This window comes from Podarcis erhardii (genome assembly GCF_964252035.2).
Source record: "Podarcis erhardii genome assembly, chromosome: 3".
NCBI classification, from domain to species: Eukaryota; Metazoa; Chordata; class Lepidosauria; order Squamata; family Lacertidae; genus Podarcis; species Podarcis erhardii.
Genome location: NC_138507.1, coordinates 116,284,457 through 116,312,454, shown reverse-complemented (window position 1 = coordinate 116,312,454; position 27,998 = coordinate 116,284,457). Strand labels below are relative to the sequence as shown.

The 27,998-nt window shown below is 41.5% G+C and overlaps 1 protein-coding gene and 2 long non-coding RNA genes across 5 annotated transcripts in view; 1 reads left to right on the top strand and 2 right to left on the bottom strand.

The window, feature by feature from the left end:
* SANBR (SANT and BTB domain regulator of CSR) overlaps positions 1 to 24,923 on the bottom strand; it is a 31,435-nt gene extending 6,512 nt beyond the window's left edge. The window contains exons 1-16 of one of the 3 annotated variants that reach the window (XM_081854673.1): positions 24,833 to 24,923; positions 18,880 to 19,038; positions 15,635 to 15,821; positions 13,466 to 13,559; positions 10,363 to 10,601; positions 8,055 to 8,113; positions 7,580 to 7,740; positions 6,722 to 6,808; positions 6,512 to 6,622; positions 5,529 to 5,652; positions 4,217 to 4,369; positions 3,409 to 3,554; positions 3,192 to 3,291; positions 1,827 to 1,859; positions 1,187 to 1,286; positions 316 to 410 (exon numbers count right to left, since the gene is read on the bottom strand). In XM_081854673.1, coding sequence (XP_081710799.1) covers positions 316 to 410; positions 1,187 to 1,286; positions 1,827 to 1,859; positions 3,192 to 3,291; positions 3,409 to 3,554; positions 4,217 to 4,369; positions 5,529 to 5,652; positions 6,512 to 6,622; positions 6,722 to 6,808; positions 7,580 to 7,740; positions 8,055 to 8,113; positions 10,363 to 10,601; positions 13,466 to 13,559; positions 15,635 to 15,821; positions 18,880 to 19,029 — 1,839 coding nt within the window. In that variant the 5' untranslated portion in view covers positions 19,030 to 19,038; positions 24,833 to 24,923. Of the gene's footprint in view, positions 1 to 315; positions 411 to 1,186; positions 1,287 to 1,826; positions 1,860 to 3,191; positions 3,292 to 3,408; positions 3,555 to 4,216; positions 4,370 to 5,528; positions 5,653 to 6,511; positions 6,623 to 6,721; positions 6,809 to 7,579; positions 7,741 to 8,054; positions 8,114 to 10,362; positions 10,602 to 13,465; positions 13,560 to 15,634; positions 15,822 to 18,879; positions 19,039 to 24,832 lie in introns of those variants that run through there. The other 2 variants (XM_081854674.1, XM_081854675.1) reach the window with 2 other exon arrangements.
* On the top strand, positions 17,194 to 20,466 carry LOC309338104. Its single transcript, XR_014154710.1, has 3 exons — positions 17,194 to 17,353; positions 17,710 to 17,764; positions 19,514 to 20,466. It is a non-coding gene; the product is annotated as an uncharacterized lncRNA (long non-coding RNA).
* Positions 24,924 to 26,140: 1,217 nt separating the features above from the next.
* On the bottom strand, positions 26,141 to 27,971 carry LOC309338051. The gene is made up of 3 exons (XR_014154630.1): positions 27,837 to 27,971; positions 26,736 to 26,855; positions 26,141 to 26,256 (listed from the first exon to the last, which is right to left on the bottom strand). It is a non-coding gene; the product is annotated as an uncharacterized lncRNA (long non-coding RNA).
* Between the last annotated feature and the right edge of the window lie 27 nt (positions 27,972 to 27,998).

The window sequence follows — 27,998 nt, the reverse complement described above, 5'->3', positions numbered from 1 at the left end:
CAACCACCATGCAATCTCCCTACCTCACCATAGCATTGCAGCCTGAGAAACAGTGCAATTCTATCCATGTCTACTCAGAAGGAAGTCCCACTGAGTTCAGTGGAGATCATCCCCAGGTGTACACTGATAAAAGATTTCAGCAACTCTCACTGGATGAAGATTGATCTTCAGGACCAGGTTAAAAAACTAAATCAAAGTGAAGTTCATGCTGTCCTCAGTAAAGTAACAAAGGTATAAGATGAGTCCACAGAGAAATAGCCAGACTTATGTCCTCACAAAGGTTGCATAATAGTTGAGAAGATCTCTCAGGATTACCTTCTCCAGATTCTTTTCCTTCTTTTGAACACTGGGTGAAGACACTTGTTTCTTTGGATGTCTGTGGGATTTCTTTGACCGCTCTTTTCTTCCTGCTAATAATATGCATAAGTCAATTATAAGTCACCCCTCCCATTTATCACACTGAAAGAAGACAGCCAATTGATGCAATTCTGAAATCTCTCTCTCTTCACGGCTGATCTATAGAGGAAATATGAACAGTACTGCAAAGTGTGACAGATTTGTCTCCCTGTGCAGTGACTTTCGTCATCAAATAAAATAGCAAACTCCAGTTAATTTATCACTTTTGCATTATCTATAGATTGCTTCTTGCCAAAACAAGCTTCTAAGCAGTTTACAAGTATAAAAAACAATTACGCAAGCGTTAAATATTGTTTCCTGCTTGGCAGGGGGTTGGACTCGATGGCCCTTGTGGTCTCTTCCAACTCTATGATTCTATGATTCTATGAAATATAAACAGCCATGATTAAAACATGCAATGAAACAATACCATTAAAACATCACAGCAAATAAAACTAGAAGACTCTGGTTGTGAGGTCAAGGAAATATCACTGTGAACAGGTGCATCTTCCAAAGCCAGTGGTATGCCAGTACAGATGGGGCTTCTCGGGTTTCAGTAGTGAGTTCATTTCCTAACACTCATGCCACCAGTGAAGAAACACATCACCACAAGGTTTGTTTTTTCAACAGGCAACCTCTCTCTCTCTCTCTCTCTCTCTCTCTCTCTCTCTCTCTCTCTCTCTCTCTCTCTCACACACACACACACACACACACACACGCGGGGGGGGGGGGGGAATGATCCCTAACTGCTAGCAGAGAACACCTGCAAGGTCACAGGCAGGGAATATACCTGGTTTCTTGTATACTTCTTCCTCATCGCCTACTTCATCCTCTGTGACCTCAGAGCCAGTGGTGTATTCATCATCTTCTGAAAGCAACAACTGTTGTTTCTATTGTTGTCAAGGAAAAAGCATAACAACTATCACTTTTTCTCTCCAAAAGACCACAGGTTCCCCCTGCTCTGCAAACCAGTAAAAAAATTAAGGCCTGACAGGTAAGCAAGAATGACAGCTGACATCCTCTAACTGCTTTTGCTGAAGAGCCTTCATCTCCTCCTGATCTGTAAAGGTAGAGACCGAAACAGACTACCCTACCTTACTCTAAAAAAAGTTTAACTAGAAACAACTTCAGTCTCAAATTTTGCAATACTCAATTATGTTACATCACAGCTTCTAGGCCAAATTTGAGTCAAAACTCAAACAACTGTGCTAGGAATCAGTGCTCTAGGCTAATAAGACCATTTGTGGTTTTTGAAAAAGAGATGTATTTAAATAGGTATCCCACCCCAATGCATTTTAATTACCTTTTTCTTCTTTTTAATGATCACGCTGCTCAGTGGTTTAAATATGACAGCTAGTGCAGCACATATAGAATATTTAAAACACAAAAAGAATCAGCACATAGAATAGGAATAACTCGGGCAAACGTACCAGCTGGAGAGTCCAGTTTTTCAGAGAAAGGAACTAGAGAAGGAAGCGGGGGGGAAGGAAAATTAAAACTGGCAGTGGTAGGGTTACCAGCAGCACCTTACATGCAGCCTATTTGTGCATGAAAGCACACTCCAAAACATCTTTCAGATAAGAACGGTCCTCCCTCTGTGTGTATTTCCAACTAGCGCCCACGTGACCAACTAATGAATGCTTGCATTCTAACTCAGGTGCTCCCCCCCCCCCGCCATTAAGATACAGTATTTCCTATTTATATTCATTCCTCCATGGGCACTATTTCAAAACACTACTCTGAGAGAAAGGATTATAAGTCCACATAGATTCCACACAATGTTAAATTCCATAATATGGACACACGGGTACCAAGCATGTGAAGGAGCTCTCTGCAGCATGCCGCCTCAGCCCCTTGGAAGATTCCCTGGATTGATCCCAGTTCACACCCACTTGGAGGGACCCCTTCAGATGGATGCAAATTGCACATCAGCTGCAGAGAACGGCCAGTACATACTGTGACGTTAACATAGGAGAGTGCTGGAGGTGAAATAGTTAAAGAGGTTACCCAATCAAGAGCTGGGGGGTGGAGTCAGAGGGACTATAAGACCAGCTCTGGGAGGGGCAAAGGGGGGAGTTCGTTGGGAGTTGGCTGGAGTGGGAGTGAACTGGGATAGAGGTTTTTTTATATATAATAATTTGTTATTTATACCCCGCCCATCTGGCTGGGCTTCCCCAGCCACTCTGGGCGGCTTCCCAAAAAAATATTAAAATACTGTAATACATCAAACATTAAAAGCTTCCCTAAACAGGGCTGCCTTCAGATGTCTTCTAAAAGTCTGATAGTTGTTGTTCTCTTTGACATCTGGTGGGAGGGTTTGTGGGTAGGTTGAGTTAGTGTAGCGAAATAAGCTGAGTCAGGAACAGTTAGGAGCTAGGAAGACAAGTAAATATCTGAGAGGTGGTTTAGTGAGTGAGAGCAGGTAGTGGAAGTTATAGGTCTGGATAGGCACCCCATGACTGTAATTGACCGATACCGTTTATGAAACCCCACGCTTGTTAAACTGCAATAAATAAACAGAAGTTTATGTTCCAATTTAACCCTGACTGGACTCATTATTGTACCAGGTAGGGCCTGGGTGGTGGCAGCGAGAAATAAAGTGGTGGCACAGGGATCAATAGACGGTGAAACGTCCGGGGACCCTGTGTGATCACCACACATACATCTACACCTAATGACTGGAGCTTCATCCTAGAAGTATACTCAAAGTTACTGAGTCATTGAGCCAGACTATAGTCAAGCAATATGAACAATGTGGAAAGGAAAAGCAGATGGATGTGGGGAAGGATACTCACAGCATTAATTTCTCCTGTTCTGGGGCCCCACGGTGCATTTGGCTCCAAGAGCACATCACATTCAATGCTCTTCTCGTCACTCAGTCCAATTCCAGAATCACTTGAAAAAATAAGTATTTAGGAATATTATGGACTGGGTTGTTACTGATTCGAAAGAAGTCTACCTGAATGGTGGGGTGCTTGCCCAGGAAAGATGAAGACATACCTCTTTTCTTACCTGTTTTGGTCTTTTTCAAAAGGCACAACAATGACATTTCTGTGCTGAGTCAGATCGTTCAGTAGTTTAGCAGTCTGGTAGGGAACAGCATCCACACCTTCTCCTCCAGCAGGCAAGCCAATCACATGGTCCCTTACTTTGCATCCCTTCCATTAAAAAAAGAGAGAGATAGACGTTAGCTAAGGTACCGTATTTACGCACCAGACCACAAGACACACCTAGTTTTTGGAGGAGGAAAGCAAGAAAAAAAATATTCTGAATCTCAGAAGCCAGAACAGCAAGAGGGATCGCTACGTAGTGAAAGCAGCAATCCCTCTTGCTGTTCTGGCTTCTGGGATAGCTGTGCAGCCTGTATTCGCTCCATAAGATGCACACACATTTCCCCTTACTTTTTAGGAGGGAAAAAGTGAGTCTTATAGAGCAAAAAATACGGTACTTCCTTAACGCAGACGTAATTGCAAATCATGGATAGCGCTGGCCATGGTTTGAAAGATTGCTTCAAATCAGGGTTTCACATTCTAATTTGTGGCCAATCCTAGTTTGGATATTAGGATTCAACACCTAACCATGATGAAGAATTAGATATGCTCATGGATAGAGTACAGTTAGCTTGCATGTTAGCTAGATAACATACCGTTTTAAATATTGACTCCAGCTCAGGCAATTATACAGTGGGCCCTAACGCACCAGGCTAGGGGGTGGCAGGAATCACCCCATACTTTTGTTGTGTATAAAGCACGGTTCAAGAGAAGGTGGCTTGTGGAAGGAGCAAAAAAGGTTTTAAAGAGTCTTTCCCCCAAATACATACTTTTGGAAGAGGAGCAGGATCAAATCTCAGAACCTTCTGGTTACAGCAGGGATACACTCCGGTACCATTGGAACCAAGAGCACCTACCACGCCAGGGTAGACAACTGGCTGAGGGTGGTATTGGCAATGGGAGAATTCAGTACACAGGAAAGTCTGCAAGGGAGATGCAACAACGACAACAAAATCACTACTCTCAAAATCAAGTATTCCCAAGTTTAAGGTGCAGAAAGGGTTTACAGCAGAACATAGAGGTGTCTTCTAACAAATGGCTGTATACTAGGATGTACAAACTAGCTGCTGCTGCTCTTATGCTTTGAAAACGGCACTGATTAAATAAAGTGCTGGGTGGCCCATTCTTGGCATTCTCAAAAGACTTGACCAAACTATTTATCCCTTATTCATCCGCAATGTACAAAAACATGGGAAGGAATTCTATGTACGGCTATGGCAATTAGTCCATCAGTGCAAGCTTTGCACTCTTAATAACTTATAAGAACTATCTGGAAGATGCAAGTCTCAGAGTTCCTGTGTTTTAGGAAGTTACAGGGGCCTACCAGGGAAAGAACCAAGCTGCTTCGATCTTGGAGTAAGTAGCATAAGAAAACTGGCAGCTAGTGAGTTGTGTGCAGGTTGGCCATGAAGTACAGGGTACACTGGACTGGCTAAGAGCCTTTCTTTGTAAAAAAAATAATTGCTTTGTTGCATTCAAAGCCCCCTCCCATCTTTTGCTCCAAGAGTGAGTTGGTGGCAACAACAATAACCTAGGACTTGCCGATTAGAAGGTCGGCGGTTCAAATCCCCATGACGGGGTGAGCTCCCGTTGCTCAGTCCCTGCTCCCGCCAACCTAGCAGCTCGAAAGCACATCAAAGTGCAAGTAGATAAATAGGTACCGCTTTGGCGGGAAGGTAAACTGCGTTTGCGTGCGCTGTTCTGGTTTGCCAGAAGCGGCTTAGTCATGCCGGCCACATGACCCGGAAGCTGTACGCCGGCTCCCTCGGCCAATAAAGCGAGATGAGCTCCGCAACCCCAGAGTCGGTCACGACTGAACCTAATGGTCAGGGGTCCCTTTACCTTTACCTAAGACTCAACTGGCAGCGGCTGGGCAAGGAAAGGGGGTGAGAGGCTCTTCTGAACATGCCCCCTTTGTCACAGGAGTGAAGGGAGGTCATTGTGCAAGCAGAAGTCTTTGTGCTGGCTTCCACTAGTTCAATAGTTGAACCTCACCCTTCGTTCTACAGAATTTGAAAACCTAACTTTGTAAGTTCCAGGAGAGACAGTCAGGAGTGTGCAGAGGTAACCGAAAACACTCACTTGATTACATCTTGAACAGATCAGCCAATTGATAGTTCCCCAAAGGCGCCAATATACATCTCGCCAAGATTTTAATTCTTCAAAAAGACTCAGTAAATACTCATGCACATCCCAAGATTTATCTCTGTATATACAAAGAGGAGCAAGCGGTCAGGCAGATCAGCGTGAATAGAATAGTTCTCAATTCCCACTGGTAAGTTTTGTACCCTTTCCCCCTCAATGACAAAGTTAAATTGCACTGAAGAATTAAAACAAGGGCTACAGTGTTAACCAATTTCTTAGGGTGCTGTTGCTTGTTTTTTTTAATTACAGAGGGACAAGACTTTTTAAGTGCTCTCTTAGAGAATAGACATTCCTTCCCGGATTAAATGAGACACACTCCACGTCTCTGGCCACAACAACACATGTGTGCATCATCTAAAATCAAAGAGTACGTTTTTGCTCTTTAGAAAAAATTATGTCAATTTGATCAATTCAATAATTGACTGAGATTTTGTCAATCTGGTGACAGCCCTTATTAAAACATACTATATTGGCATTCAGCCATCATCACAGTGATGACAAAGAGGAGTGAAAGGGCAGGCAGGCAGGCTACCTGTGCTGCCTTCCCATACTTTTGTCACTGCTGCTGCCACTGGAGGGAAGCAGAGGAGCACAGGGGAAAGACCACCCTGCAGCTGAGGAGCTTTCCCCAGCCCCCTTAACCCGCCATCGCTGCTGCGAGAAAGAAGCCTGGGAATGAAGGGGAGCAAGTCTTTCTAACCCTTCGTTCCTGACCCTTGTGCTGCCCTAATATTAATAACTTGATCGTGACAGTTAACTATCATATACAGTACCTAGTGGACTGACCTCTGTTCTGGGCTTGAAGCCCTGAAAGAACAGAGAGCTCAGCTTATAATTAAAAAGTCTGTTATGATGCAGATTAAATAGAATCTGTGAACACACCCTGTAAAAATGTTGCTACAATATGATTTATGAAGCACCTTATGTGTACATAGATAATGTTTCCATGCTGATCTACATTGATCTTTCCAGGAACACATGGGATTCTTCTTTCAGTGTCCTTAATTAGGAGTTTCTTACATAAGCAGCACCTATTTTTTTTTAAAAAAGAAAGTTATGGCATGAGAGATTTGCAGTGAGAACAAGGAAGAATATGCTGAAATAAGATCAGTAAGCGGACAGTTGTCTACCTGTACAGGGTTGCTGCGCTTCCCTGAGAATCTGGGTTCTGGTAGTCTAGGTCAAACAATCTCTCTATCTTCTTACAGAAAAGTTTGCTGTCGGTAACAAAAAGACACTCATTATAAAAATGAGTTACCTGCATATAAACGCAGACTTGCCATGGACAAATTCATTGAAATTTGGAATCCATTCTTACAAATCCTGTAATAGGTTAAAATCTGGTGAAGTACACAAACAACCTTGTAAAATATACAGTTTTGGGTTTCTCCCCACCTTTTTTGTTTTCCATTCTGCACAGGTTCTCCCCCCCCCCTCTTTGCGTCTCACCATGTCTGGTGCATATAGTTATGTACTTTTTGAATTTTCAATAAAGATGTTTTAAAAAATAAATAAATAAAAATGAGTTAACAACTAAATGCCAATGCAGGTGGCTCCTGCTGGATCTCTGAAAGAAAACAATAGCACAAAATGGTGCCATGACTGAGAATTCCCTCCTCTGGGTCATGAGATGCATTTCCAGTGGATGTGGCACAATCAGGAGGGCCTCCTCTGGTCATCAAAGTTGTTGGGCTGATCTATACGGTGGAAGGGGCTCTCAGATGCCCTAAGCATCTCAGCCCAGGCTTTTATACAGCAACACCTTAAACTTGGCTTAGTGGCCAACTGGCAACCAATGTAAACACTTCAGTAGAGGTGTTCTACGTGCATGGAAAGCTGCCACACTTAGCAGTTTGCACCAGCTGCTGAACCAACCCCAAACGGCCGCCCAACATAAACTGCACTGCAAACATCTGGATAACACTGCAGGAAGACGAAAAGAACGGCTAATTCTTACATTACAAGGCAGCAGGATTTTTTAAAAGTACCTCTTAAATTTATCTTTCTTGTCCTTCACCTCCTCTATTTCATTATGTGTGAAAAGATCCGCTATGCGCGTTAGGAGATTAGAATTGATGCAGTTCATATTGCACGGCGTGGCTACGATGGCACTCATATTCTTGTGGCAATAAGTAATACATTTCTCCACCTAGGAAAACAGGAAGATAAAATATGGATGTAGCACACTCAATAGTGATAATGAAATCTCTTAACACTGTACAGGCAACAACCCATTCATGTGCAGGTGCCATTCCTGACTGCTCCATGCGTCAGTGGGAAGCCTGCATGAATGTACATTTCAGCCACGTCACCCTCTTTTGGCGCCAAAAACAGTATGCATGTCAGTGGCCGCTGATCACATGTGAGTGGGGCATTGTCTGTATTTAGGAAGGTTTTTTTTTGTGAGAGGAGCTCTAGAAACAGCTCCGATAGCTCAGAACCCCACATCTGTTATATACTCACTAAAGAATCCATCTTCAGAAACTCAGAGGAAATAAGAATCGAAATGACATTGCTTGGTTCTAAAGAAAGAAGCAAGAGAACAAAGAGAAAAGCATTATTAGGATTAATTACAGTTAGCCTTGCACGTTGCTTGTAAAAGGAAACACTACAAGAGATTCTTTGCATCACAAAATCCACATTCCATTAAAGAGGAATGGGAAGAGAGTTTGGGAACTTGGTTCAGTCCCTTCTACAGGAGGGAGAACTAATGACATAGCATGACTGGGCCTTGTAATTCTTCCGAAATGAGGCCCAAATAGCTGCCTCTCTCCTTTCCATTCCCAACACCCCCACCAGAAAGAATGTGTTAGCCGAAAACTAGCTATTCACATTTTGAAGGCAAAGCAAGCCTAATTAGATTAAGAAGCTGGAGAAAAATAATATTGTACCTAAAGCTGAAATGAAAAGTTAAGAGCCTGGATTCACATATTTACAAATACGTTGCAGAAAACTATGACACTTGAGTATGAAGTTTCCAGCTTTTTTTGGGGGGGGGTTTCTTTTATTTGAAGGGAAGTTTGAAGGTTTTGAGAGAAAAATGAGTGCAAACACTCCAAACATCCAAAGCAAAAACCTGTTTCTCCAAAACTGCTGAGTTAAATTACAGGTAGGTAGCCGTGTTGGTCTGCCGTAGTCGAAACAAAATTTAAAAATTCCTTCCAGTAGCACCTTAGAGACCAACTAAGTTTGTTATTGGTATGAGCTTTCGTGTGCGTGCACACTTCTTCAAAAGTGTATGAAGAAGTGTGCATGCACATAAAAGCTCATACCAATAACAAACTTAGTTGGTCTCTAAGGTGCTACTGGAAGGAATTGTTTTATTTTGCTGAGTTAAATGTCATTCAAAGTTTGAAACATTCAACCTCAGACACATGCAAACTAGACACTATAGAAGCAGATCTTTCCAAAAAGAAAAAAAGGGTCTGCTCCAAACACTTTGGGTTTAAGGTCAGGTTTGAAAGCAAAACAGGCATGAGTGAGGGCAACCAAACTGTTCCCCATACACGTGACACCTACTTCCCTTTAGCCTGTTCCTCCAGCTGATTTTTTTTCTAGCCAAGCTCACATCTGTTAGTGGACCACATATGAAGAGAGTAGCATTTGCAAGTGATAGATTGTGGTGGAGGCAAGAGGATCAGTTTAGCACCCTATCCCACCTGTGTGATCCTTTTGCTCTAAGAATTGCCCCCCTTTCCTCTTTGTGTGTGACTAGGGAAGATCCGGCTCCAGCCAAGCCAGTCTGCCAGCATCACATCCAATTTGGACCAAAGGTTTCAACAGTCTAACAATTAAGTGTTGGAACAAAATTCTCTAAAGGGAGTTCTTCATCAAGAAATCTGTCAAGTATGTGCAGCTTACAAGAGTGATCCAGAGTGAACTCTCAGTGATTTAAAGAGAGAGGGGAGGAAGAGGTTGAGTGTGCACTTAACTCTTGCTTTGATTTCTTCTCTGGATCACACCCAGAGTGATGACTAAAATTATTTCCCTTCAAACTGTTAGCTTATTTAGGTACTCACTTAAGTGGAAGATACCCAAACTCTTATTAATATTTTCTGTCAAACCTTCCAAGACCTTTTAGATGATAACCAACTCTAACATTCTTTTCTCTGAAGACCATTTTTTACTCTCTTTGTATTATTATTATTATTATTATTATTATTATTATTAATTAAATTTATATATCACCCTCCATCCAAAGAGCACAGGGTGGTTCACAACATAATCTTTGCTCCTCTCCTCTGATTTTTTTTTTAAATTTGCAGGTTAAACCAGAGCTTCCTTTCCCCCCAATAAGGTCCAGGTCCAGGCATAAATCTGCCCTGTTGGGAGGTCAGGACCATCTATCTCATGTGCTCACATGCTCTTTCCCCCTTTTTCAGAGCTAACCATGTTAGCAGCAAACTAGAATTTGCAACCATGCAAATCCAGTTCTAACCACCATGGCAAACTGCAAATCACAGCCAACTATGGTTAACCTTGAAAAGGGATGGGTGGGAATTCATGTGTGAGAGGGGGAATGGGGTATTAAGAGACTAAGAGTGCAGGATAACATTCCCTAATGTCAAAGGCAATATAATTAGTTTTATTAACTTTCCAGCCAGCTTCAGTTTTCCCAGCTATTACAGATTAGGTTTTTATCGGTTAAGGCAGAAAATGGCAAGGAAATTACCTCGCAAAACAAATTTGCACACAGAATTTTGGTCTGAAGTAGAAGTCAGGCTTTTCAATAAATTAGTCTGCAGGAAACATTAATAGATTTTCCTTTTACCTAAGGCAGGTATTTCATGCACCTCATACTCCTTAGTGTTCCTTTTAACATATCTTATCAACCAGTTAAAGATGTGAACGTCACAGTGAACTGAAATGTCCACTTCTTCCCAGCGCTGGGCATCCACTGACAGATATTCAGCAAAGTACTTCATTTCAGAAATCAACAGATCTCGCGGACAAACAAAATCTTCTTTCAGATTTTTTGCTTCATCACACACATGGATCACCATATTTGGCCTTTATTTGAGAAGGAAAAAAATCACAGGGAGGAAAATTATTATAGCTTGTCAAACAGGAATGTCAGAATGATTTACAAAGATATTTTACCTCAATTTTAAGTTTAGACATAGTTTTTAATGCACATGAACACATGCATGGTTTGGAGAATACTTTTACAATACAATAATAGAGATTTTAAGCTGTATCTATGATTTTGTTTAAAAAATTGTTTAGAAAGAAAATTAAAAGGTATGGGGAAATGTAAGCTACACATTGGAGCAAGTTTGGCCTCATGGATGGTGAGCTAGGTGAATCTGCAAAACCCACTTCACGACTTAGATCATTTCTAAACTCAAAGAAGAAACCTGGCAGCTTGCTGTCATCTTTCACATCTCTAGTTGCAAAATGGGCATACTGATGTTATGTGCGTGCACAAATTCTGCAGCAGAAAGGAAAAATGCAAAATATGGCACTGGCCACTAAATTAAAGCTTCCAGAAAATGCCAAGGCCAAACTAGATATATGCAGCTATCTCCGATCTCTCCTGTTTTTAATTGAAAACCAGGTGTAGATCTGGTCAGAGGAAGCAGCCTCTGACTTTATTCTACTCTTTATTCTTAACACTTTATTCTACTCACTGTAGAAAAGCTGCTGAAGAGGCATGATTCTGAGCAGAAAAAAGTCACAGGGGAAGGGTTAAGTAACCAACTTAAACTCACAGCCTCCTCCAGCTACATTTCATTTTAAAAAATGGCTTGAAGACACTCACAAACATCTACTGTCTGGCAGTAGTTTGGCCCTGAGTTGTCATGCCGTGTGATAAGGCACAATATAAACCTTAAAACTCAAATGTGTAGATTATGCTGGCTGACCTCTCCAAGGCTAGAGGGGTGGCAAAATAAGACTGGTTGGAGCTGGAGCTTATTGCTCTTCATAACTTCAAGCTCCAGTCGAGGACTAACAGAACTGGAATAAAAGATGAAAAATGAGAAGTCTCACAAGTGTGTTTTATTGGCGGCAACACAGAACACACACAAGCTTGCAGCATATTTAAGAAAAATAATGCCCAAAATAGTTCTCTTGTTCTAGTTATTACCCAGCCCCAATTACATTTCTGGTGTAAACTGTTCACTGAACTGCGGTCAACTAAATCATCAAGGGGTTACTATAAATAAAGCCTCTCCACATTAGGAAGAATGGAACTGTATGCAAATTCTGGGGTTTTGGTTCTCCAGTACCAGATATATCCTCAGGCTACTCCAACAGTCAACTCTTTAGAAAGTTCTAGTGAAGGGGTATAGTGAACACTTATGTCAAGATAGAGCTACCCTGTTCATTATTCCTAAGAGATGACCCCATATCTATCATTATTCATACATGTATTTTCAATGGATGCAAGTTGCCTTTCTAGTCGCAGACAGGGGCAAAGAGAAAGAAAAAATAGCATTCCACAAAAGCAGAAAGGTATTTCTTCTGCTTTATTCAGGAGTGGAGAACCCCTTTTCTACCAGGGGCCTATGTCCCACACAGGTGGGCAATCAGGTGCCACACACAAATATTAATGAACTGTATCACAGGCTATTACAGATAATTTTATTATGATAAATATAAATGTTACAACACCTAGGAAGATAGTACTGGGCTGTTGCCAAGCTCCTTCCTTCTACGCCATCCTCAGCCCCAAACTGCTGCTTTGTAAAGTCTCTGGAAACATCCAATGAAATTAAGCAGGGAGCTGCATCTGGCCCTTAAGCCAGAGGTCCCCAAACCACAATTGAAATGAACAGGGAAGGTTTCACTGACAGCGAAAATAAGTGTATACTTATGAAATGGAACCTTCATGCCTGGCAGAACTTGCTTGATTAGGGTGAGAGAGACTGGTGTCTTCCTGCAAGCTTTGCAAAAGTGATTTCCAAGCAAAGAGCCATCCATATATTAACCTGTACTGGCAGAGGATTCTCTGCCATCTCCTATCTAGCAATATGTGTTTATTAAAAGCAAGGAGGGTTAGGCCAGGTCTGAGGTCTGAGGAGAACCAAGAACGTAGAAAGGTTAGGAGAGCAGCTGCCTTGCAAGGAAAGCTGCCAGGTGTTCCTCAAAGTGAGCATCAGTCACAGCAGAAAAGTACCTGGACCAGTTTTGAAAACCGCTGCTCTACAACATGCCTGTGAACACACAACATATATTTTCAGGGTTCACAGCGGAAACGACAGCAGGATGAAGACAACATCACTACGCAAGCCTTTTTACGAAGGTGATGGAGAAGCTTTGCAAGATGGCTGAATGGAGGGCAGGGGGTGGGGAAACAGGCATTTATATTTCATACCATCTACCACCACAACAGATGATTTATTATTTATGACAAAGGAAGTGAAAGGTTGCCTACATTTAACCGGAAGAGGGGATACAGAAACACATCCCACTGACTGCTTCCACATGTCAAGTTAGAACACAAGGGAGTGTTGTTCCACCCAGCCAAGGCTAAACATTTACTTCTCCAAGCTGCACTTTCTACTGAAGCCATTTCTACTGAATAGAAGGCAAAAAAACACCCTATGGGAAGCTTAGAGGTTCCAGGATACTACAGATTCCAAACCTGAAAGGAGTGCCAGTTCTAGAGATGAGAAGCTACCAGTGTTTTAATGCCTTCCAGTCCCTGAAGGTACTCTTTCACAAGAGCTTCTCCTCAGTTACTGCTTGTCTAATTTTTTTTTGTAAAAAAACGAGGCCAACGTAACTCTCCCGCCCCCCACAATCCTTCACCCACCCAATAGAAATCCCACAAATACACAGAGATATAATCCAAGTGTAGAAGAGAACAAACGAATGTTGAAGATTCAGGTTTATCTAGCTTTCCCAAAATCAAACAACCATCTTCCTACCCTTGTGTTTCATCAGCATTTTCTCCACCTTTATGTGCAGGGCCCTTCTCACTTTCTGCAGAGCAATTCCTTGAGGAAGCTACACTTGGCCTTCCTTAAATGCAAGCAGGGAGAAAAAGCATTAAGACAGTGTTGAGATGGTCTTCTCATTTTCACCTGGTAAGTGGTAGTCCTATGCCTAGAGGGAAGTGCGATCTAAGGGAGCTGTCCACTTACTTACTAGATGGATCCTTTTCACACACACTCCTTTAAAGAAAGGCTGGCTTTTAAAATCAATCCAGTCCAGGTGGAAACATATAGAGGAATTGAGGGACTAAATCCTTTCAGTCATCATGTGCATGTCCACACATACAAAAAAGGATGTGAAATCGCTTAAATCTGTGGGAGCGTTTCTCCTGCCAGGTCCCAAGGACCTCAGAAGCCTGCTCCACAGTAACGCGGAGCAGGGCTTTTAGGGTGGCTGCCCCAGTTCCACAGAATAATGCATTCCTGTCAAGAGACAACAGTCACCAACTAACTGCACCTTCCAGAAACAATCAAAGACAATTTTGTTTCAACAGGCTTTCCCAGTTGAATAATTAGGTCTTTAGCACAAGTGTTTACTTTGTTAAAGTTTCGGTCTCGTTTTAAAAGTATTTGCTGTTTTTGTATTTTAATTATGTGTAAATCGCCTTGAGGCAGTTGTTTAGAAGGCAATCAATAAATCAAGGGTATTACAAACAATAACAAAACTGTCATGGCTATGCGTTTGACCTTCTCTTTTACACTTCTCTTTTGGAGAGCAGTAACAGACATCATAATGTCATTAATACTGGGATTCCTCTGCCTGATGTCCATACAGCCAAAAGGAAAAGTATAGCTTTTTTAAACACACTCACAACACAACACAACACAACACAACACAACACAATGGAGCCTGGTATCTTGCCTTTCATCCACCCCCAAAACAACTTCCTACATTGAAGGTTCCTTGTTAAAGTACCAAACATGGAGACAGAAGGTTCCTGTTATCTGGATTTTCTCTTTAAAAGGTTCATGAACAAGCCCACTGCAGGAGTATCCATTACTATTCACTTTCCCATTAGGAATATACTTAATGCTAAGTCTCAGAGAGCATTCAAGAGAAACAAAACCCAAGCGCAGTAAGTGCTGAACAAGGCAGATTAAGAATTGCCCTGGGGCATTAATATACTAACTGGAGGCTTGCAACCAATGGTAAATTCCAATGCACAGAACCCTCCTGCCACCTAATCCATTGAGACAAATTAAGAATCTACTTTTCACTGGGAGACTGTCCCTTCCACAGCACAACTTCATGCCCTCCCTCGGGTGTGGCTCTTGGTTTCATTCAGCTCTTTTCTCTTCTCTCATGTTCTATGTACTATCACATACATGCTCACTGTGCTTCTGCTTCTCTCCCTTGCACCACCTGCATTTCTACCACTCAACCCCACCACGATTTCACTGCTGTGCATCTCTGGCTCTTTTCCTTCTCCTCCTTTTCAGCCACAAAACACATCCAACACTTTGTATGCGGTTTCTGCTGAGTCACTAGTCTACTCCTATGTGGAAGTGGCATGGTCTCCGGCAGAGACAGCTCACAGACCTGCTTAACTAGGACAGGGGAACTCCTATCATTGCTGACCATCTGCCATGCAGCACCGGACTGATGGACTCTTCAAGACCTTTCACCCCCCAAACTAGAGCACAAACCAGGGATCTTCCTACTGTCCACTGTAGTAACACAGTTCAAAGACAGCTTAGGGAGTTAGCTGGTTTATCATATGGTTTTATTATATGTGGCTTGTTGCAACCTGCGTTTTTGCAGGCACATTAGATAACTGATAAAAGCTCAACCCACAATAAGCAATTTCGCCTTTGGTTCTTTTAGACAAGTGTATTAGCTTTTAAAAAGGCCACTGTACAGTTCAAGGCAAAGTTACAATGAAATAAAAATTAATTATATTAAACCACCAGTTAATTGAGACTTTGAAAAGTAAATAGGTAAATTACAGGAGGGATTGTAATTTAGAGACCAATACTTATGACGAGCACCTGCACTAAGGGTTACCAGCTGACTCTGCTCAGAACAGGTTAAGGATTTCAAATGGATGAAACCTAGCATGCACAATGTCTTGAATGCAGTAGCAGAACTGCCTGAAAGCCTACCATTTACAGAAATTGCATCTTTTTCACTAGGAGGTTCTTGTAACTCTTCCTGGGAATCAAGAAGCGATGATTTGATATAACCAGCCAATGTTTCCATAGGGCTCCCACCACTGGCCATTAGTGGACTGTACTGGTTATCAACTGGAGAATTCCCACTGCTTTTCAGTTCGTCAAACCTTTTTGCACACTGTCAGAAGATAAAAGAGGAGGGATTTTCAGTTTTAGTTCTTGATGGAAGAAATCCCAGGTATGCCTAGGACATAGATGCTCATCTCCGGGTATCTAAATAAACAACAACTGATATTAACCTTGTGCAGAGCTAGGGACTAAGCCTTTAAGCCTGGTTTCTATGTTTTTTTGTTGGCGCCCAAGAATCTGGCAGCTTTTTCAGTGCTTGCCTGTAAGGACAGATTTTGAAAAGCTGTTTTGTTTTTCTGAAACAGGTATATCTGTCTGCATCAAAGGCTATATAAAAAGGAGCTGCCTTAAACCATCTCTGACTGGCAGTGGCTCTCCAAGATAGCAGGCAAGCATTATTTCCCTAAACCCGCCATCAACATGAGATGCACGGGATTCAACTTGGAATCATTTTTATGCGTGAAGGGCATGTCCTTCCTCTGAGCTAAAGCCCCATTTCATAGCCCATGGTATAACATCATAATCTGAGATGTTGTGTTCAGACAGCATAATGAAGCCATTTTTTTTGCTGGTCTTAGAGGACTTACTATTAGGTTGCAAACTGAAGTTTAACTACTTTATAGTACTGCTAACTCAATATAACAGTCAGTTACTCTCACAGATGAGGATAGCAGCATCCCCTGGGGGCACTTGAGGACTTGTCAAAGAGTACAAAGAGGAAAGGGTCCTTCCCAGCAAACATATACATGATCTTCCATAGGTATAGAATTTTTATCAAGCAAGAAGATTCTATGAGACATAAATGCCTCTCTTCTCTCTCAGAAGGAAAAGGCAACAGTGGCAGAAAAACTAAGGCCCAGTTCTATGATGGCAGCTGGATAAATTAGGACCTCCGCTGCCTGAGCAGGGCTACTACCATGATCTCAATACATTCACAAGCTGAGAACACTTGCCTTCTGCATTAGGTACAGTTGTACCTTGGTTTAAGAACAGATTAATTTATGAACAACTTGGATTAAGAGTGCTGCAAACCTGGAAGCAGGTGTTTTGGTTTGTGAACTTTGCCTTGGAAGCAGAACATGTTCCGCATCCTGTTGAGTGTGTTCGATTTGTAAATTGAGTCCCCCGCTGCTATGGGAAAGCACACCTTGGTTTAAGAATGCTTTGGTTTAAGAATGGACTTCTTGAACGGATTAAGTTCGTAAACCAAGGTACCACTGTACCCACCTTCAGTGAAAGTATAGTTAGAAGAGTAAGACTAATCCAACTGAAACCTTCCCCTAATATTGCTAGCCAGTCACATGAGTAGGGAAGGAGCTTGAGAAGTATTCAGAACTTGGATCATGCTTATAGAGCACCACAACTTTCCAGAACTCCATAAACAAACATTCTTTTCAGAAGCAGCAGAGCAAACAAGTGATGTCACAGTGGATAACTAGTACTGACTCTTTGTTAGATTGATAGAAGCTTTGTAGGAGTGGAAGTCTGTGCAGCAGAAGTGTCAATGAAAAGTGTTCCTCCCATACAATACTTAAAATCAGCTTTGTTTTATGCCTCACCATTCAACACTGGAATACAGTGGTGCCCCGCAAGATGAATGCCTCGCAAGACGAAAAACTCGCTAGACGAAAGGGTTTTCCGTTTTGGAGGCGCTTCGCAAAACGAATTTCCTATGGGCTTGCTTCGCAAGACGAAAATGTCTTTTGAGTTTTTCCGACTTTTTTTCCTTCCCCCCCTCCTTTTTTCTAAGCCGCTAAACCGCTTATCTGCTTATCCGCTAAGCTGCTTATCCGCTAAGCCGCTAAAAGCCGCTAAGCCGCTAATAGCGCTAATCCGCTAAGCCGTCAATGGGCTTGCTTCGCAAGACGAAAAAACCACTAGATGAAGAGAATCGCGGAACGGATTCTTTTCGTCTTGCGAGGCACCACTGTATATAGAAGCCATCACACATCATGAATGAGCACAAAGGAGCTTCTAGACCTGGCAGTCAAAGTAATATTTAATAGACATGATAACAACAGTAAATTAAATGGTATCTGATCTGAATGCCTTAGAGCTCTTTAAGCCAAAATTTCTTCAAAGTTTATTCTTTGTATAGTTTCTTAAATCAACCTTCTGTTCAACCTCCTACTGTCTTATCTCTTTTACTTTGCACCTGCTGGGTCTGGGTTTTTGTTGTTGTTGGGGGCTTCAGGGCAGGTTTATTTGCCTTGCATTATGATTTTAAAAATAGGCTTCTACCACAGAAACAAATCCACACTGGCTGTAATATACATGTGATTCTTCACAGCGTCCATGTGCAACATAAAATAAATGTGAGGTTTAAGTGCCTGGAAGACTGTCAAGCATGAAAACACTGCTAAGGGAGCAAAAGGATTTTCTCTCAGCTGGTTTATGACTGAGCACAAATGTTGGATTTGACTTTAGGTGTGATTCCTTTAACAACTTTGGTTGTGTTTAACTGTACATTAGCTGCCATCAGTTCAATGATCCTCTGCTCTTTAGTCCTCTTTAAGGCCAAAAGAAACAACTATTATTACACATTCTTGTGTGACTTTATTGATTACACAAATAATGAGGCCTGTGGTAGAACAGCACCCATAGTTTGCAGCACAATCTGAAGTAAATATTTTATTTTTTTCCCTTCCCCTCCCTCCCCCTTCCTATAAATAATTCCAATTTTTATTGATACAAAATCTGAGTGTTTACGGTGCTTTTAGTTTTATTTTTAATTTTATGTGATTGTTGCATGTCATACGCTCTAATGTAAATAAAGCTTTATCTTCATTTATCATCATTCAGCCCAGACACTGAGGTCCAGCTCTGAGGGCCTTCTGGCAGCTCCCACCCTGTGGAACGCCCTCCCATCAGATGTCCAGGAAATAAACAACTACCTGACTTTTAGAAGACATCTGAAGGCAGCCCTGTTGAGGGAATTTGTTAATGTTTGATGTTTTATTGTGCTTTTTAATATTCTGTTGGGAGCCACCCAGATTGGGTATAAATAATAAATCATCGTCATCATCACTGTCTTCAATGCAACCATGTTAAACAGTTCAAAGATCAAAATGAAAAAAACCTACATTACAAAATAAGGGGAAACGTACCTCTCGAGATGAATAGCCAGGAACCAGCCTTGCCACGTTGTCCCAATTGATAGGCTGAGGGACACTGAATAAAGAGCAGAGGATCATATCCAAAACCATTTGATTATTGTCATATGGGAAGTTATTGTTTTCTGAATATCCACGGCTCATTTTTTGGCACTAGAAAGAAAGACATGAAAAAAGAAAAACACATAATTGCACTTTCCCTTAACAACTTTGGTTGTCTTAAATGTACATTAGCTAACATCAGTTCAATTTGTTTCACACTTCTTAGGCAGAGTAATTATATAGCCAGCACCCAAATTTAGCTGTGTATGTTTTGCCTTGCTCATGAACAGACTTTCAACAAATATACCAATAGAGGTATGTAAGTATTTACGTACTACAAAAGAAAATATCATCACTGTTAAACAGGTTCTCAAAGAGAGAGTCTGCACCCGGGGGATGCTTCAGCCAATTCATGGCTCTCTGTAGGATCCTCCATAAATTCAGACTTCAAACTGTTGCTCTGTCTTTCATCTAGCTCTATACACATGCACCTGCAGACGTCTCAAACAGTACACCCCCATAAGCATATCATTTATTCAGAAAAACTCCCACAATCATAAGAAATGTTAACTTCTGTTTCTTTAAGGTCAGAGATGGTGAATCACCAGCCTGTTTGCCTGATCCTGTGAGTGGTTTTCTGGAGCCTTCCAAGAATTTGGCAGCAGCAAACACCAAAAACATGAACTGCTTTGGGATTCTCCATACAGAGTCAAACAGAGGTCTAAACATCACCAGCACTCAAGAAGCAGGGAGATCCTGAATGAGGCAGCATTACCATGTCTGTTCTGCTGCCAGTTCCACCTCCTTGAGCATTCAATACTTTTCCTATGAGCATGTAGTAATTTCCAGTGTTTCGTGACAACTGTCATCACATAGTTACTTCCTCTGCCTGTTCCCAAAAGCTAGGCAGCATTGGCATGAGAAATGCTAATGTAATGAAGAGTCTGCTAAGCAATTAAGAGCTTCTATAAGCCCAGCCTCCAGGGAGCATTTTTGGCTTCTAGCACTCCAGCTATATTTGGGCCTAAATTGGTTCATTAACTACATACACATAGCCAAAATACAGCTATACCATCTTTGAGGTGACTTCAGCTTCTCAGGCAGTTGGATTAAACTAGTGAAAGTTATCCAAACAGCAGGAAGGTTAAACACTGTTATTGATATTAAAATCCAGATTCCAATAAAAAGAAAACAGGAAATAAAACTACACTTGAACCAAAAAGAACCCTATTTTATTACATAGTTTAAAAAAGCAGCATCCTACAGCTGTGGTTTTCAAACTTTTATCATTGACAGAACCTTTTCCACATCAGCTTATCTGCCAAGAATTTCCTTCATGGCTAACACGTATCCGTGCTTAATCCAGACAAATGTTCAGGAAACACACTCAGTTCTGCTAGGCACCACCATCAATCCACTGGAATTGAGAGCACGCTGCAGAATACTCTGACCCACCACAATGCTATGGGTTGCACATGGGATGACTAATAATGTTGAGCAAGCAACATTGCTAACTTTGTCACTGATGGAAGCCTGATGAGCTTCCATCAACTCCCCAACAACTGCTATCCTATACCAATATTAAAAAAATAAAACTAAGAATATAATTTCTTCATATGTTAAGATTTACCCTCCGTAAACACAGTGCAAGCCTTCCATTTTGACACCTACAATGGAAGGGGAGAAAAATGCTTCTCAGTAGGAAACTGCTATGTGCTGCTATTTATAGTCTCCCATTTCTTAAATAATGAATCACAGCAGAAAGCAACCATGTGAAAATTCAGGAAGGAGAAAAACAGCCAGGGATGGGGGAGAGAAACATTAATCCCAAATCCATGATACAGCAAATTCAAATGCACAGTTTGGATTTTATTTTATCGCACAAGTATTCATTGTAAAACTGAAGTTGCCAACTTCTATCCATTGGCAGCTCTAGTACATTTATTCCGTCCAGGGAGACATATCATCCTAGAAAAATAAGCAAAGTTTCTTTCTCTTTTTTACTTTAACTTTAAGCCACCAGAAAATGTGTCTCTCTCATCCAGCAGCACATTATCCAATGATGACTGCAGGCTTTGAAAGTTGCAAAGCAGCCAGAAAAGTTCCTCCTATAGCATACCCATTGCTCAGGTATCAAAATTACAGAAGACTAAATGAGACAGACATGTTGTTTTTCGTGGGTTACATCAAGCTTTTGAATTATTTCTGTAATTTTGCAGCTGGTAAAAAAAAACAGTCTGACCCTGCTAACCATAACTAGTGAGCAGCTGAATTTAGAAGATTGAATGACTTGTAAACATCATAGGCTTTTAGTTCAGTTTATAACAAAGCCTAAGCAAGTGCAGTTGATACTGCTTTCCTATTCATCCCTGTCTCCACTTTCTCATTTTCCTCTGTTTTTCCATGTGACATTTTAGATTACTACAAATTATATTTTTATACTCTTTTACAGTGCCATGAATACTGATGTCACCATATAAATAACTTAAATAAGGAACTTAAATAACTAGAAATAAAACAAATAAAATTCAATCCTCTATATACTGGGCAGCACTGATACATACATAAGGCTTACTTCCTCATTCAGAAGTAATCCAGTCTCTCATTTAGAGGAGGGCAGGGCCTGATTACTGCTGAAGGATCAGGAAAAAACAGTATATTACATTGCCACTGAAATTTCTGCAATGCAGTAGCATTAAATATAATGGGATTGCATTTACAGACCACACAGCTTGGCCCTCAACTGATTTCAATAATGAAGATGGCTCCCCTCCCCCCCCCCAAAAAAAGAAAAGAAATACTCAGAGCACTTCATGTGCATTATCATATTAATCCTTAAAGCAAACACGCACAGCATGGTTCTTCCCTATATTACAGACAAGGTGAGGCTTCAGAGAGTTCAGAAAAGCAAGGGTACAGAGATGCTGCAATCTGAATCAGAGGCCAGCCCTCACCAAAATTTTCAGTGCAAAAGGGAGGTTAAAGAAAGGCAATGGTCACTGCCTGAAGACCCACACAACTAGTTTTGTAAAACCAAAGAGACTTTGAACTTTTGAAATAGGAGTCCTCTTTAAAAACAATGGGTTTTCAAGGGGAATTTTTGGTGTTGGGCATAAAGCAAATCTTCTGCTTCCTGACATAGTTTTCTGGATCTCTGTCCACGTGTGCTCCAAGGGCATAAAAGGGGTCAAAAAAACACTTTGCTAGTAGCATATAGTTAATTCATTAATTCATAGTAGCATATATTCATATTAATTCTCCAGGTAGACAGCCAAGAAACAAAAGAAGAGTGCATTTTGTTTGTAGTAGGAATAGGACATGTATGAAGTAGGGCTATAAACAAACACTCATTTCCAGCTCAGAGGAAGCTGCATCTACAAATAAAATAGTTGTTCCTAACTTGACACAACCTAATTCTGGCAGGACAGCAGCAGTGAGCTTTGAAAAGTTCACAAAACCAGACCCGAGACTTACCCTTAATCATTTTTTTTAAAAAAAATTCTGCCTAACCTGTAACAAAACCAGGTCCAACACCTGCTACCACCTCCTTCTCCAGGTGTAATAAAGAACTCTGCTGAAATAACGACCTTGCCTTGCTCAGTTACTCAGAAGACAGGACATCTTCATATAACATGAGGATTCACCCACCCCCCACATCTTCTGCAACACTCACAGCATCAACAGCTCAGGAAAGAATGAAGCAGCAGCACAGCTTTGACTCTTTGTGCAAGGATTAGACCCCGCCCATATCCATTTCATCACAAATAAAATTTTCATAGAGGGGACAGGCCCAATCACTTAACTGAGGGAGAAGATGTGGTTCCTTTCTTACAATGTACCCTGAGAGAGAGTGTAGTCAGAGAATGCTTTCTATGGTGCTGAAAGTTCCCTAGTTTTGTACAAATACTAAGGAAACATTAGTAGAATAGGAGCCATCTTGAATCCATTTGTACTGTTTGGTTTCCTTATTAGTGATTAACAAAAATGTTGCCACAATGTCAACCATTACTCCATAAAACCATACCTCTTGGCTTTCAAATCCCCAGATGTCTAGATCAGGGGTCGACAATGTGCAGCCCACAAATACTATTTTACCGGCTCACGAGCCATCCTGAACCGAGCCGCCTGCTCGGTGAGTCCCCTGCATGCTGTGCTAAACCGGCACAGCGCAGCGTGGAGACTCACCAAATGGTGCCAGAAATCACGTCTGCGCATGCACAGATACCGGAAATCGCATCTGCGCATGTCCAGACGTCGAAAATTGTTTCTGCACAGGCACGATTTTTGGCATCTGGGCATGCGCAGACGCAATCTCCAGCACCGTGCTGCACCAGTCTGGCCCATGGACGATCTCCATGGGAGTGATCCGGCCCATGGCTGGTAAACCTTGCCGACCCCTGGTCTAAATGAATGCCAATAGCAAAAACAACAACGTTGGGACAATATACAAACTAAAGCCAGCTAAAATACCCTACCCTTCAAGTTTTCCCAAAAGCATGCACCTTATCATCCCATGGCTTCCTTACTATAGTTATTACCATGATATGAAAAAGCCTTTGTAGACAGTTATTAAAAATACATCAGTTAACATAGTCTCAACACAGAGCAAACCCAATACCTCAGCATCTCTCAAACTATCAGGCATCTTAGCTGTGCGAAGTTGACAGGTGCTCTGCCACACGATGATAATTCCAGACAGGCATGAAGCTTTTGTCTAGCAGCAACATGCTTTGTAAAATGCAACCTACATTTGGCTCTATATAAAAAGATGAATAAATAGGTGCGTCGGGGGGGGGGGAGTTACTGACAGACACACAGTTTCATCCCCTCAAGCACTCCTTTATAGTTGTTTCAAACAATGACCATTTATACTTGTGTGGGATAGCCTGCTCCTCTTTCAAGAGCCACTCCCAACATACACTGCTGTTTGCAGCACATAATGTAGAACACATCAGTTTACTGCTCAGCAAACCGGGATTAGTTATGAGGATGAGCGACAGTCAGCCTCTGGCTCCTGAGTTCCTTCCATCACCAGGGCCATCAGGAGGAGACTGGATGCTTCCACTTCAGATTTAACTAGAGGTTATCATTATGTCAAAATCCTAAAGCTGTGGTTAATCTTAACAAGAACGAGTGGAAACAAGCCAGCTTCAAAACCCATTGTTTGAAGATGGCTTGTTTTCACTAATGGTAGTAAAGACTCACATTTTGTCTGGGTTCAGAGATCACAGCAAACTATTCATTTAGGACAGAAGTAAAAGCTTCCAAACCCCTATTTTTTGGCTGTGGAAAGGGAGGGGGGGGGAGAGAGAATGCATGAACCAAAAGATCATTAAGGTTCATTTCCTGTAATGCTAAACTTTGCTTTAGAATTACGTCCAAACTTGCCCATTATAAAGGCATGCAAATTCACATCAATTTCCAGCATGAGCATGGAGCATTCTACACATAGAATAGGCAGACCCAAATTGATCACGGAAATATGACTGACATGGAAGATAAGAAGCAGCCTTATGCCAAATCAAGCCATTTGGCCACCTAATTCAGTAAAACTGACTAGTAGTGTCTTTCAAGGATTTGAAATGGGGGTCTCTCCCAGCCATATCAGAAGATGCTAGGAATTGACCCTAGGACCTTTAAAAAAATCCTTCCAGTAGCACCTTAAAGACCAACTAAGTTAGTTCTAGGTATGAGCTTTCGTGTGCATGCACACTTCTTCAGATACGAAAGCTCATACCCAGAACTAACTTAGTTGGTCTTTAAGGTGCTACTGGAAGGATTTTTTTTATTTTGTTTTGACTATGGCAGACCAACACGGCTACCCATCTGTAACATTTACCTAACAGTAGGAGAAGAAAGGAGAAGAAAAAGGAGAAGAAAACTGGAATGCAGTTTAGTCAGATACCTTTCTTATGTAAGATGAACTTTATTTGTAGTAGAAAGTCATTGATCTATGTATAGTCCGAAATAAAGCAACTCATTCAGTCTGGGCCAAAGGCAAGCTATAGAAAGAGAAATAAAAATAATAGTAAGTGATATTATTGTAAATTCTCCAACTCATCATATAATGATCCATACAACAAAAAATGTATGACCTATCATAGGGTGATACTTAGAAAAACGAAGTCCATATCCATCACCTTTAATACACCTACATAATTTGTTTAGTACTATGGAATTGTAATACCTAGGAAATCATACAGCTGGATAGAATACTGCCCTTAACAAATGGTGAAAGTTCCCTTCATCTAGTATTTCCAAAATAAGCCAATTATTCAAGACATCCTTAAGTAAAAATGACTTTAATTTAAAATTTGCACATTTTTGATCCTGTGTTACTCCTTCCAAATCAGCAACCTTTTATTTTATTTTAGAAAAGTTGGCATAGGAATTTAAAAAGATGCTTTGTAGCCAAAGGATCAGAAACAGAGAACAAACAGCTTCTCCTAAATCTATTCTAAGGTATCAAATTTGTTACTGTAGCTACAGCCCAAGGAGCATGCTAGAAGGAATGAAGACACACATGACAGTTATTTGTTATTGTGTCCTAAACAGAAAACTAGCTGCTAGATGATTCTTCAGAATGAAGTAATTCACTTCTATATGGAAGAAAATCCCAGCAAGCCAGAACTGCTCTGAAACCAATTACTGGTTCCAAAAAGTTTTGGAGCACAATTTAGTATTAGAAAAGGAAACACCTCAGACCAACGAGCCACAGGAAAAGAGACAGAAAATAATATCCTGTAACACAACAGCTAGAACCTTCCTGGGAAAACAAAATTTCTCTGATCTACCCTTATAATTTAATTGCTGGTTTTTGTTGCATGCATCATCTTCCCCTCCCCTCACTATACCTTGTAAATTGTAAAGATGAAATAGTGCAATTATTTAGCTTATTTAGTGAATAGCTTATTTAGTGAATAGCATATATATTATTGTATGCATTTTGTTTGTGTGTTATATAGATAAATCCTAATAAAATGATTATAAAAGAAAATTAAAATTATTTAAATGTACTTTAATGTCACCTATCTGTAATGTGTCAGATTTAGTTAGTATCTTTCAGAAACGGGGTTAATCATATTAACCGATCTGAGGAAACCATCAGGCTTGAAACAAAAGGCATTGCCTCAGGACAAAAACTGAAAAGATTTTTTTGAATGTTCCTTCCCACCATACATCGTCACTTCACTGCAGACATTGTTTGGCTCACCTGCAGCTCTTATAAATGCAACAGTCTAGCTGAAAATAGCATCTTTGGAATGTAGAAAGGGCCCTTGAAATCTCACATCCTTCATAAATTTCTTTCTTTTAAAAAATTCTATTTCACTATAAACAAAATAAACAAAAATGTTCAATTATCTTGCATACATGACCCAACAAAGAGCATGTGGATAACACATTATCCAAGATATTATTAGCCAAAATAATAATAATAAACATTATCCAAAATAACAATTGAGATACAAAGCTTTTGATCAAATACAAAACATAACAGAAAAAACAACCCAAAGCATCCATGTGGCTGTGATATCATCATCATCTATTAAATTTCTATACCGCCCTTCATCTGAGGATCACAGGGCAGTTTACAATATAATACAGTAGCCTTACCAACATCGAAGTTTTCCCAGAACAGCTAAGTGATAAGTGTTTTTCCTATCCTGAAAAGGTCTTGGAGTTATGACCGCTTCATAAATTTCTGTAGAGTCTAAACTCTTTGTTGCATAAACACAGACAAGAAGGGATGGAGGTTATCCAGAAAGCAGACCAAAAAAACACAAAACCCCTCAACTAGCACTAGTTACCTGAAGGATGCTCCAGCGAAAGCGAGGTACTGCCAACTGATGGGATCCAAAATGCAATGAAAGCGCCTCTCAGGAAAACACGGTGGCAGGCAGGGGAAAGGACCAGACAGATATTATATCCTGAGGAAAGAAAGAGAGACAAAGAGCCAGAGAGTATCACTTCGCCTGTCGCATGGATTCAGCTCTGCCGTACTTTCCTGCCTCCAAAAAGGAAATAATTAAGGCAGGATTGCATCCTAAACCGAGCAAGGGCACCACCCTGCTCCCCTGACCGGATCTTTTCCCTATCTCCCTCTTCCCTGCATTCCCCACCCTGCACCACCCCACCTCCCTGGGTGCTGGAGGAAGGGAAATATCCATTGCGACCGTCACCCCCCAGGCTCCTTCCCTGAAGAGCTTTGCCCAGAGCAATGCCCCTCCGAAGGGTTGCCCCCTTACTCCTGTTATGTCAAGAGGCACCCCTGGCTGGTTGGGAAGCTGGAAAAAGACCTGGCAACCTGGGAAACCCAGCCAGATGGGCGGGGTATAAATAATAAATTATTATTATTATTCCAGGGAACTACCTGACTTCAACCCCCCCCCCCCCAGGCCAAGATGCAGAACTCCATCTCCTGCCTGAAACCCTGGGGGGGGGGGAGATGCTGATGCTGCTGCCAGCCCGTGTGGGCAATACTGAACTGGATGTGCCCAGGGTCCAAGGCAGGCTCCCCATGTTCCTAACTTCTTGGCTCTTGGGACCATAAAACAACAACCCCACACTCAATAAAATTAGTTAATACTACACCATCCCTCTCTCACACACCCACATACGAACTACCCAAGCAAACCTAATTACCACACAGCAGTATTAATTAAAAAAATATTAATTATATTAACCACCGACTGAGGGAATCTCCTGACCTTCAGCGCAAGCTAACTTTTATTTGATATAATAAAGGTAAAAGCGGGGTTTTTTCGGAGGGGGTTTGCACTCATAGGCTAAAGTGAGCCCCCCCCCCCGCCGCGCGCTTTCGCCCACCTCCTCCTCCTCCTCCTGCCTCTCTCTCTCTCCCTCTCTCTTTTTCTTTCTCTCTCTTTCTCTCCCTCCCTTTGGCAACCCACCTCTCCCACTCGCTATACCGCCCTTTTCTCCTCATGAAAAGGAAAGGTTGGTTGTTGTGGCGGGCGGGAGAGGCGGCCCTGTCAGTCACGCCGCGCCGGCCAATCCTCTCGCCGCGCCCAGCCCTTCCCTGCCACCCGCTCTCTCCAAACGGGCCAATGAGA